This window comes from Felis catus, chromosome C1, assembly GCF_018350175.1.
Source record: "Felis catus isolate Fca126 chromosome C1, F.catus_Fca126_mat1.0, whole genome shotgun sequence".
In the NCBI taxonomy this organism is placed as follows: Eukaryota; Metazoa; Chordata; class Mammalia; order Carnivora; family Felidae; genus Felis; species Felis catus.
Window position 1 is genome coordinate 177,999,495 of NC_058375.1, and position 12,348 is coordinate 178,011,842.

General features: G+C 41.1%; 1 protein-coding gene across 9 annotated transcripts in view; it reads left to right on the top strand.

The window, feature by feature from the left end:
- The window catches only part of MYO1B (myosin IB), a 190,144-nt gene that overhangs the window by 26,589 nt on the left and 151,207 nt on the right, over window positions 1–12,348 (top strand). For all 9 annotated transcript variants that reach the window (XM_019838395.3, XM_019838392.3, XM_045034161.1 and 6 more), the window contains exon 2: window positions 8,705–8,848. In XM_019838395.3, the coding sequence (XP_019693954.1) occupies window positions 8,714–8,848 (135 nt within the window). In that variant the 5' untranslated portion in view covers window positions 8,705–8,713. The remainder of the gene's footprint in view (window positions 1–8,704; window positions 8,849–12,348) is intronic.

A 12,348-nucleotide genomic window follows, 5' to 3' on the forward strand; every position in this document is an offset into this window, starting at 1 on the left:
TCGAGGCAAAAATATATCAAAATTTATAAATTTATCAAAATTTATGTCAAACTGTATAAAACCAGAAATGATGGCCAATTCATTGGTTGTAAAAATCGGGTTTCATAAGGGTTCTAATGAATTCAAAAGGATTCAGACTAAAATGTGAGAGTGTTGACTTTGGCTTGTGTTTTGCTCATCTGTATTTTCTGATTTTTTTTCCTATAGTGAATATGTTTTGTGTTTAATCATTAAAAAGGTTATCTGCAATTTCAAAAGTGGTTTATTTTCTTTTCTTGCCTCATACTGGACCGTGAGCTTCTGGAGGGGATACCGCGGGGAGGAGGAAGCGCCAGATTATTCTCAGTGTGCCCTTCGCACTGAACACAGTGCCGGAGACCAAAGGGGCTCAATCCTGTAAATGGTGGTAGAGCTCAGTTGCGTGGAAATTTAATCTAACTGCTCTCAGAGAGGAGATTCGTGCTGTTTTAAAAGATCTAGGAAGGAAATTCCAGTTTTTCTCAGTCACTTAGCTCATCGTATTAGGTACTGAACCACGTCCTATAGACTTGGCCCCTCTTTTGCCTTTGTTTTGCCATCAGGATTTGTTGAGATTTATTTTGTTCATGAAATCTTGCCACACTGGCCCGGTTTTGTTGCTTAAATGTATTTCTCATGTTATTCTTAAAAGCTTTAGTAATCTCTTTGGGAGTGAAGTGGCTCAATTCTGTTTCCTGTCCTTTGTTGATGATATTATGTTTTCAGAGGAATGGATCAAAGTGGCTTGAAGCAACAGTCATTTTTTGCCTTCTGGTCAGACCAACCATGGCAGCTGCGAGAGACCGTGCATTACTAAACGATGCAGTTGTCAATCGTAAATTTGCATACTTGTTTTCCCTTTGTATTTGTCTGAATGCCTACCATGTGCAAAGGCAGTGCACTATGCCTTTGAGGAAATAAAGATGAATAAGCTGTGACTTCTGACACCAAAGAGCTGATTCTCCAGCAGAGGGGCTATCATGCGTACTTGACCACCCTGCAGGGAGGTCAAGAGTGGAACCAGAGTCAGATGGGAACAATTGTGTTCTTATGCTAAGAAGACTCCCCGAAGGTGTTCCCTTCTGACGTATACTGCTAATGACATTATAATAGATGTGTTTCAAATGTCCTCATTTACAGTTGCCAGTGCAATAGATGTCTGCTTTCATTAAGTTTTCCAGCAAGTGGTTTTTATGGCTTGGTATGAAAAGTTCCCTCAAATTTAGGGGCACCTGGATGGCTCATTCGGTTAAGCATCCCACTCTTGATTTTGGCTCAGAACATGCTCTCAGGAGCCCTGTGTCAGGCTCCACATTGAGCATGGAACCTACTTGGGATTCATTCTCTCTCTGTGTCTCTCTGTCTCCTCTCCCTTTGTCCCGCCCCCATGCACACATATTTTCTTTCTCTCTCAAAATAAATAAGCATAAAAAATAAAAATTCCCCTCATATTTAAAATTATGCTAATGACTCGATCTTAATCTTTGTTAATTATGGCAACCTCAGCTCAGTTTTGTGAATGTCCTTTCAAATTTTATGATAAAACCAGTTCAACTTAAAAATATATGTTTGTTCTCATCTGTGTTAACTCTGAGAACTCTGGATAACATGGGAGACCACCAGATGCTGTATTTTAGTTTATCCTTCATCTTTTCTTAGCTGTTAAATTGTTAGCAAATTAATTAATTACTAATTTGGAATAACTTTTCGCTCTTGCTGTTTTGCTATTGAATGGAATGACCACGCATTTCACGGGGGAAGTGCCCCCTGGTCTGGCTGTCTCTGTGGGGCTTTTGGCTTGGAGAATGCTGGTCTTGACTCCCAGGCACGGATGACATTAACGTGGTAGGTGGCTTGTAATTTAAGGGTGGTGACAAGGGTAGTCTACTTATATTTAAATATTAGGCTACAAGTGGCTATTTTAAGATGCTATGGGATGTTTATGCTGTATTCTTTTGGATTTTGAGGAATTTTTGAAATGCTTTCAGTGTTTTAAATGGAATTTTGACACTGAGAAAGATGCCAGTAAATGAATTGGTATACATCGAAATATAGGTAGTAATTTTGGAAGTTTATGAGATTATAGTAGGTTGGGAAAATAATGGTTGCAATCATGTATTCTGCTCTTCTTGGATGAATAAACAGGTGGAAAGCTGGGGCACCCATGGAATCATCTGGCATCAGTAGATGGGCTGGTGCCTGGGCTAAATCAACACTTTTAGATAAAGAGACCCTGCCTCCAAGCTCCTCTGTGGTTCCTCCAAAGGCTACCCCAGTGATTGTATTTTGTAGATTGCTTTCACCAATGTAGGGAGAAAAAGGTTAGGTTTTACATAATAATGAAGCTGTAACAGTGGTATCGTACTGTATTTGGGTACTGTACATAGTGTTCCTGTCAGTTAGGGATCTTGGTTGCTTGCAATGCAGGAAGGATGTAGACACTCACAGAATTGCAGAGAGGTTGGAAGCCCAGGAAGGATACAGGCCTGGAAGATAGGCAGGAACCAAAGAAAGGCTAGAGGGCTGGGCAACAAGATCCACAGCAGAAGCCATGCTGCAGGAACCTTCTGGTCTTCATGCTGCTACTGTTGCTGCTGAGTGAGGAGTATTACCTCCAGCTGTCACCCCCAGCTTTCATCATCACCTAGGACTCAAAGTCCCAGGAGGATGAGATCGACCTATGCATAAGCCATGTTCCTTGGGGTGGAGAGAGCAGATCTATCTCCTTTGAATTCTGAGGTGGTGATCGGGTCCTGCTTCTCACTAGATTACTTCTCAGCACAAGGTAACTGGGGACTTCCTGCAAGGGAGATTAGGAGCCAATAGGAACAGGACTGTGTACTGGACAGTGACCCTTTAAAAAGAAAGACAGAAGTCTACCATGGCTCTCCCCTTTAGCTGCCCAACAATCACATACACCTTTCTTACCATGCTTATGCAAGTAACATGCCCCGGCCAACATGATGCGACTCTTCCCTGTATGGCCGAAAGCTTAGCCACTTCCTCTTCAGAGGTGCTCCTCTTCAAGATCTTCTTGGTCCGTGGCCTTCCATGGCCACATTTAAGATGAGCATTGAGGAAGATTGCTTTGGCAGGGACTGCAGTGCTTTAGCGTTTTATTGTTGTTGTTCCTGAGTTGGAGGTCTTGGGGTTGATTGTTTTAAGGCTCAAGTAATTGTTAAGCCCTGTCCGCCAGACTTCTTTGGCAGCATCGATCCCTTGAACATGTTTTAGCAGGGATGCCTGGGTGGCTCGGTCAGTTGAGTACCCGACTCTTGATTTTGATTCTGGTCGTGATCCCAAGGTTGTGGGTTTGAGCCCTGTGTTGGGCTCCACACTGAACGTGGAGGCTGCTTGGCATTCTCTCTCTCTCCCTCTGCCCTTCTCCCCCACTTGTGCTCTCTCTCTCTCTCTCTCTCTCTCTCTCTCTCTCAAACTTGAAAAAAAGAGTGTTTTGGTTGTTAAGATTTATTGCCTTCCATGGAATAGTAACCAGAATCAGAGATCTGCCAATTGCCAGTGTTTTGAACCTAGGACGTGGTCTGAGAACTTGTCTCCTGGCAGTGGGACCTAGCCGTGGATGCTGTGCAGAGTGTCTTAGCTCTTGGTTAATAGAAACCACCTGGGAACAGTTAAGAAGCATAAGAAGCAATAGAACAGGTGATGCCTCTCCTGTGCTACATCTTCAAGGTGGGAGTACTATCCCTTCCTCAGGCCATAGAGGCAAAACAGTGGGCAGGTCACATCCCCTCCATCATCTCCCACCTCCAGCCAAAGTGAATCCTTTAGCAGCACCATATATTCTCCGCTCTGGCTTTCCAACAGGCCACTTTCACAGCAAGCTTGTCTTTTTCTTGAAGATCCTTGAGAAGTAGCCAACACATACTCCAGCATCTGAATTTTCCTTGAATTCGCTAAAGTTGGAGGCACAAGGTCCAAGTCATAAGGTGTGACAAGCCACGGTTTAATCAGTTGTTTGCTATCACATATCAAAGACGATCATCTTTCCGGTCCAAGATGGTAGTTCCTCACGCCCCCCCCCACCCCCCCCACCTCATAGTCTTGGCTCAGCCAGTCCATGCTCTTTGGCGTGTTACTTAGAACACTCCACTTCCTTGTACCAGCTTCTTCTATTAGGTAAGATGCTTACTGTTGCAAATAATAGAAAAATCCAACTCAAACAGCTTAAACAATAAGGAGAATTAATTGGCCTCCGTGTGTGTAAACTTAAGAGCTGTGGAGCAGGTTTCTATTGTAATTTGATCCAGAGGTCTGTGATGTTATCAGGGCTCCTGCATTAATTCTCAGCTATTTATTTAGTTATTTTTGCCTTGCTTTCCTCCATGTGATGCCATTCTCCTCGGACTACACACACTCCCAATGTGAAAGCAGGTGTGACATGGCCATGGCAGTTTCAAGTATCACATCTGTAAATTGTGCCATCCAGAGGTAGATAGAACCCTTGTCCTGATATACCAAGCCAAAGCTTGAGGCTTAGTTAAATGACGAGCCCCGAATCAATGACAGTCGCTGGGAGATCGGGATGTGTTGGTTGCCTTCGTCTAGATCATGTGCTACATTCCTGGCACAAGGGATTAAATTGGCTTCCTTAGAACAACATGGGTTTCTGTGGGGGGGTCTTGGGAAGGGTGGGAGTGGGTATGTATGTGTCAAATAAGAAGTATCCTCGGTGCTCTATATATGTGCCCATTGAGTTCTCCCATGTGACTTCTGATAGTTTATTGAAATCTTGAGTTTTAGCAGGTGATTCTGAAGCAAACCAAGGCTGGATATAGTAGTCACAGCAAGGGGACTCAGTCCATGTGTAGCAAGCTAGGGAAGTGCCTCTCTGCCGTTTCCCCAGTGTCCATTTTTACCATGAGAATGAGGGAGAGGGTGTCACTGTTTCTTCCCCCAAAGTTCTTAGATGCTAAAAAAGACCAAACAAAACAAAACAAAACAAAGCGGGAATGGAACAAAACTGTGCTTGAATAACTAAATGAATGTTGGTATCTCCTTATCAGCTGGTTTATTGTTGTAGTTTGGTTTGCAAAGGTTGTGTTTTCAGAATTTTTTTTGTCTGCGACTCAGCATTTGATTTGTCTTCTCCCCCACTTTGGATTATGAAGTTGAGATAGAAATGTAAAAATCAGAACCCCTACAAACGTGCTTGAAACTTGTATTTGAAAAGATGGTAAAGCAGGCTTAATTACAGAGAAAGATTACTTAATTATTGTTACCTGCAGCGAAGTCCTTGTCTTTCTGCCTCTGTTTCCATAAATAGACTTTATATACAGCCTGGAGCAAAGAGTTCCCATTCAGCCTCTTTGCTTAATTTAAATTGCTGGTTTGAGGTGGTTATTTTTGAAACCATTCTCAGGTTGACTTCCCCCTTAATCCCTAAACCTTCTTCCCTCATCTGCCAAATTATATGTAATGCATCGCAGCTAGAGTGCTTTTGGCATTTCATGAGTCTGAGAACTGGAGATTTGATTTAAATGTTAATTTATTGCGACAAAGGTTGAGCACTCATGTTCCTGTTCCTGTGCAAGTCTTTCTATGGGCTTGGCATGAGACCAGCTGCTCTCCCTGGTTTCTGCTACATCTCCAGAGACTGGCAGGTGCCCCTCCCCCGCCTCCCACCCATATTGTTTTAAAACAGAATCTGGCCTAGTTCTAAGCACATGAAACCATTCTATTGTTGGGCTTTAGTGATACTTAGGGCCATTTATTCTAGCTGTAGTTGGCATGAAATTAAAAAAATATATACATATATGTAAACAAAAAAGTTTGATTTTTCTTCTTTTGATTATTAAATACTTCCTTGGTGGGTTGTTTTTGTTTATGAGAGACCTTTCCTCTCTGCTTCTTTTAGTCTCTATATCTTTGGCTTTTCAATGCACACATAAAAGTTTTTTTTTTTCTTAAAAGGGTCAGAAATAAAGGATGTGTTTGTGGATTCATATAAAGCATCGGTAATTAATAATAAAGAATTATATAATTCTCACCCCTTCCCAGTTCTCTTGAAAATAGCCCAACTAGAATGCAAATTGGTGCAGCCACTCTGGAAAAGAGTGTGGAGGTTCCTCAGAAAATTAAAAATAGACCTACCCTATGACCCAGCAATAGCACTGCTAGGAATTTACCCAAGGGATACAGGAGTACTGATGTATAGGGGCACTTGTACCCCAATGTTTATAGCAGCACTCTCAACAATAGCCAAATTATGGAAAGAGCCTAAATGTCCATCAACTGATGAATGGATAAAGAAATTGTGGTTTATATACACAATGGAGTACTACGTGGCAATGAGAAAGAACGAAATATGGCCCTTTGTAGCAACGTGGATGGAACTGGAGAGTGTGATGCTAAGTGAAATAGCCATACAGAGAAAGACAGATACCATATGGTTTCACTCTTATGTGGATCCTGAGAAACTTAACAGAAACCCATGGGGGAGGGGAAGGAAAAAAAAAAAAAGAGGTTAGAGTGGGAGAGAGCCAAAGCATAAGAGACTCTTAAAAACTGAGAACAAACTGAAGGTTGATGGGGGGTGGGAGGAAGGGGAGGGTGGGTGATGGGCATTGAGGGCACCTGTTGGGATGAGCACTGGGTGTTGTATGGAAACCAATTTGACAATAAATTTCATATATTGAAAAAAAAAGTAAAAAATAAAAAAAAAAAAAGAAAATAGCCCAACTAAATATAGTTTCTGTTGCCTCTAGGAGATCTGCTAGATGTTCTAGACTAGAGTGGGAAGACATTTGTTTAAATTGTTATCTCAAGGAAGCAGACCAACCTTTGTATAAGATGTAATGTGCCTGAGTGACACCTTAATGAGAAGAATTAAATGTACTTCCCCTCAGTGTTAGGGACATGAAGATATATGAATATTTGTTAGTATCTTGAGGTATTGTTTAGGATTCATATACTGAAGGTATACAAAATTGACTTCTGCACTGGAAGCATTTAGAGGGAATGTCTCAGATGAATGCACTTGTATATCCTGGTAATATTAGAAAGAGTAACACAAAACACATGTACTCTACTTTTCCGTGTTCGTATATTTGAAAGAATTTTAGTACTTTTGACAGCGATCAGATCTGAAGGCATGGGGATTTACCAGTCTACTTTTGGGTGCATTCATTCATATTAGTGGTGAGGGTAGAATGCTACCTTTGTATTGTGCCTCTGTTTCTACTTGGTAGGGTTTCTTATTGAGCTAGAGAGAAACTGTAATATTTCTGGTCTGTTCATTGCATGTTCATTTGATTTTGCTTTCGTAGTGGTGTGTCTGTTGGGATGAGAATTAAGAACGTTGAGGTCACTCTTGGCAAGTTATGTAAGCAACCTTTGATTTACAACATGGTTGTGTTCCTTTCTTTATGATGCAGTGTTGATGCCTGGAATGAAATTTCCCCCCATAGGTGCAGTGTTATAAGTGGTGATTGAGTTCTTTAACATGAAATGTAATACTCTCTTAAGTAATCATAAGCAAAATTTCTTACCTCTCTGTACTTCCTTATCTTAAAATGGGGATAATGATAATAGTATCTACCTCATAGAGTTTTTGTGAGGATTAAATGAATTAATGCATGTGAAGTTCTTGATATAGTGTCTGATAGGTAGCTCATTGGTGGTATCATTTTAAAAACATTATTTCCTACTCTTGAAATCATTGTTGCACTATATGATAACTAACTTGGATGTAAATTTAAAAAATAAATTAAAAAAAACCATCAAAAAAAACATTATTTCCTGGTGCCTGGGTGACTCAGTTGGTTGAGCATCCAACTCTTGGTTTCAGCTCGGATCATGATCTCACGGTTCATGGAATAGAGCCCTGCATCAGGCTCTGTGCTGTTGGCAGGGAGCCTGCTTGGGATTCTCTATCCCTCTCTCCCTCTCTCCTTCTTTCCCTCTCTCCCACTCTCCCTCTCTCTCCCTTTCTCTCCACCCCTCCCCAACTTGCTCTCTCTCTCTCTCAAAATAAATAAACTAAAAAAACATTTCCTGGGAAAATGCATTCTGAATTTCATCATGGAGTACTGAGGGATGCCATCTTAGGGGAAGCAGGTTCATATGGGTTCAAATCTGACATTGGTATGCAAGGGCTGGTGGAATGGTGTGGGTTGGGTTCTCTTTTAGAGTTTTGCAACCTCTGGCCAGGGAGAGAGGATGGTCTAAAGAGGTATAAACTTCTGCTTCTAAAAAGTCACAGAGATGAAAAATACAGCATAGGAAATAAAATCAATAATACTATAATAACTTTATAATAATACTGTAATAACACTGTGGTGAGCATTTTGTAATATATATACCTGTTGAATCACTGTGTTGTACACCTGAAACTAATATCACATTGTATGTCAGCTATACTTCAATTAAAATAAAAAAGAAAATGGAGATTCCAGTTTCTTAGTAGCTCCTTCTGTAGATGGAGTGAGCTTGGAATGGTGGACTGGTAGGGAGGTTCAAGCAACTGGGGCTTCTGGCGGCTTGGCAGGGATTGCGGCTAGCTCAGAGGCTTCTGATTGTAGGTTGTAGGGAGGGGACGTTACGGCATTTGAGAGGCAGACGAGGGCCATTTGAAACCACTGATGTTTCATTTCTCCAGTGGTGCTAAGAACCCATCTGAAATAATTTTGCCCATTTAAATTTTCCCTTTTCCCCCTCTTTCCTACAGCAAGAGACAATGGCCAAAATGGAGGTGAAAACGTCACTTCTGGACAATATGATTGGGGTTGGAGATATGGTTCTTTTAGAGCCTCTCAATGAGGAGACCTTCATCAACAACCTCAAGAAGCGCTTTGATCATAATGAAATATATGTGAGTATACACACCAAAGGTCATCTGTGGGGTTTGGACTTTGTATTTTGTGGCACAGAGCTGGCTTCTTTTCTCCAGACTCTTCTTTTTTCTGTTTGTTTATTAGAGTCCAGAGGTATGTGTTTAATCTCTCAGAAAGAGTTTTATGTTTGCTCATTTGGCTCATGAGTAATATCGATTAGAGTCAAGTGAGTGTGTTTTCCATGTGGTATTTATAGAGTGCCAACCCTGTGCAGAGGATTGTACCAGGTGTTGGAGGCATCCTAAAGCAAGTAGAATGTTGAGTTCCTATCCTCTGAGGAACATATATTCAGGAGGAGTTTTAAAATCTATAGGTATCTTCTTGGGTGCCTTCATAAAATTAGCATTCTAACCTTTGAGAAGCTACTGATTAATATGCAAGGCAGTGAACTGTCAAAAAAGACATGAACCTTGTTGATATTTGTAGTTAATAGAGACAGGGACAGATTATCAGTTAAGAATACATGTTTGGTTCCTGGAGGTTTGGGAATAGTCCTGTCCTGCTACAGAGAAGCATATCGTCATATAAAAAAATGAAAACATATGAAGATACACGATAAAAGGAGAAAGTTTATGTTGTAAGAATTCTTTTTTTTTTTTTTTTTTCAACGTTTATTTATTTTTGGGACAGAGAGAGACAGAGCATGAACGGGGAGGGGCAGAGAGAGAGGGAGACACAGAATCGGAAACAGGCTCCAGGTTCCGAGCCATCAGCCCAGAGCCTGACGCGGGGCTCGAACCCACAGACCGCAAGATCATGACCTGGCTGAAGTCGGACGCTTAACCGACTGCGCCACCCAGGCGTCCCTATGTTGTAAGAATTCTTTATAAAGGATTTTACAATGTTACTTTACCTATCTGTTCCTTAAATATATTTAAAACATGAGTAAGTGGTGCCTGGGTGGCTCAGTTGGTTAGGTGCCCGACTCTTTGATTCTATCTTGGGTCCTGATCTCATGGTTCGTTGGTTCGAGCCCTGTGTCGGGCTTTGTGCTGACACTGCAGTGCCTGCTTGGGATTCTCTCTCTCTCCCTCTCTCTGCCCTTCCCTTGCTTGCACTCTTCCTCTCTCTCAAAAATAAATAAATAAAAATAGTAACAAAAAAATAAAACATGAGTAAAAAATACATTCATATACAGCTTTTCAGGAATTTGCATAAAGCACAAAAGTTTGTATCTCTTCAGGTACGGATGCGTTGTTAACTAATCCAAGAAAATGGGGGCACCGATTCCTTGTCCCAGCAGTTGAGAAAGAAACAGCATGCTTTGGATGGAAGTGCGTTTTTTTTTTTCAATTTTTAATGTTTATTTTTGAGAGAGAGACAGAGTGTGAGTGGGGGAGGGGTAGAGAGAGAGGGAAACACAGAATTTGAAGCAGGCTCCAGGTTCTGAGCTGTCAGCACAGAGCCCGATGTGGGGCTCGAACTCAAACTGTGAGATCATGACCTGAGCTGAAGTAGGACGCTCAACCGACTGAGCCACCCAGGTGCCCCAAGGTGGAAGTAATTTTGTTAGATTCTGCCTTGCTCCTGAGTTCTTTCCCCCTCTTTTTATATCATATCTGTGTTTGCAGATGAATTGGATTATTGGGTTATGCTGCATATTTTCCTATCACTGTGGGAACAGTAGGAAGAAATATAAATAAATAAGTGGAGAGATCATATAAGTATGATCACTTATTACTTTTGTGGAATGAATATATGAAAAAAATTATCTGCAAAGCTATATAATTTTATGCCACATGTAGCTTTCCTTTCCAGTTAGCCAGTCATGTTTCAAGGATAACTTTGTATAATTAATTTCCTAAGGAAGTGGTGGTTATCTTCTGGGAACTGAACTTTCTTATCTTCCTTGATTGGCGTTGCTGCAAGTAGGGAGGTTGACAGTCACTTGAGATGTGTGGATACTTCTTTCGGAATATTAATTTGACTGCTATGTATGAAGTTCAGAGATGCAGTTATGTAAAATGTTGATTCAAATGGAAAAGGTATGAAACAGCGCTGCAGAGGAGGGAGGGAGGAGGTGTCGTTTGGTTTGGCTGTGAGGCCCGGGGTGTCACCTTCCCTCAGAGCGTAGTGGCTCAGCTTTCAGGTGGGAAAACCTTACGATTCTGCAGCTTTAACTGAAAGTATGGTCTGATATCGAATGAAAGACCGACTTTAAACATCGGTCTTTGAGATGGAGATAGGAGGAATCCATTCTATCGTTAAGTAACGTTGCTGATCATTTTTCTTTTTGGCTCTAAGAAACACAGTTCACTTTTCGAGGACTTGAAAATAGGAGGGAGACTGGAACATTGCATGCATTCAAATACCTGATTGTTTTTGTGCCCACTAAAATAAAGCAGTCCCCTTTTTAACAAAATGCCAAATGTTAATGTTCATGAGTCTTCAGCAGACAAAATGTCTGGGTTTCAGCCCTATGTAATTTTATTTTCTAACCATTTGAGGAATGCCCTTTCTGGTATAACAAAAACAAAAGCAGAAAATTGCTTTCTGCTTCTAGATAGTCATATCAATTAATGTTTTCCATGGTACGTTAGGACTATCGTTTCCATGAGATGTGTGCCTTCATTTTTTGTAACTAAACGTGCGTCATATTGGAGGGTTGGGCATTCTCTGTTTTAAGCCACACACACAAAAAAAAGGGGTGGAGGGGGGTTATAGAGCAATATGTAAAGTATGATCCTGTTTTTTCTTAATGGGGGGATATGCACGTAGGTCTGTATACTTGTTTGCACATAGAGAAAGGCAGGCTAACTGGGCATCACAGTGGAGTGAGCTGAGATACGGGGACAGGGAAGGGTTACTGTTTTAGACCTCTGTATTATAGAACTCATTAAGTCAAGCATGTATTGTTTTTGTAATTAAAAAAAATACTCTATGCTAAATTTGATGTCCACACCTTTGGAACCCCAAATGTCAGGTATACCACCCTTGAGAAATCTGTTTCTGGCTCTTATTCTAATAATATTCCTCCTCTGCTTTTGTTCATGGATTGCTGCAGAATTGATTAGCCTGATGCCAAAGGCCGAGTTAATATGACATGTAGAATTTTACTATCTTGTACTTTGCTTGTTTTTAAATTCTTTCCCAGAAAATGAAGGTGCAGTGTTTTTTGTTTTGTTTTGTTTTTTTTAATCTGTTTTGTGGTCTCATAGTTTAATACTATAAAAGTGGGTGGAGGTCTATGATGATCCATCATGTGAACAAATTGAGCAGTCATTTGTATGTTCAGAAGCCATGGTTGATAAAGGAGCCAATGAGTAGAAAGGCCTTGGCTCAGACTTTTGAACTCTGGCTGTACCCACAGACTTAGTAGCCCCTTTGGAAACCAGCTCAAGGTCAGAGGACCCTCTTTTTCCATTCTGCCCATCTATCCACTTGCCCTTACCCCCCCAATATCTATTTCTTAAAATAGTCTCTGCCTTCACACAGCTCTCACAAGGGACTGGTTTGTCTCTAGATATGAGTTATCAAC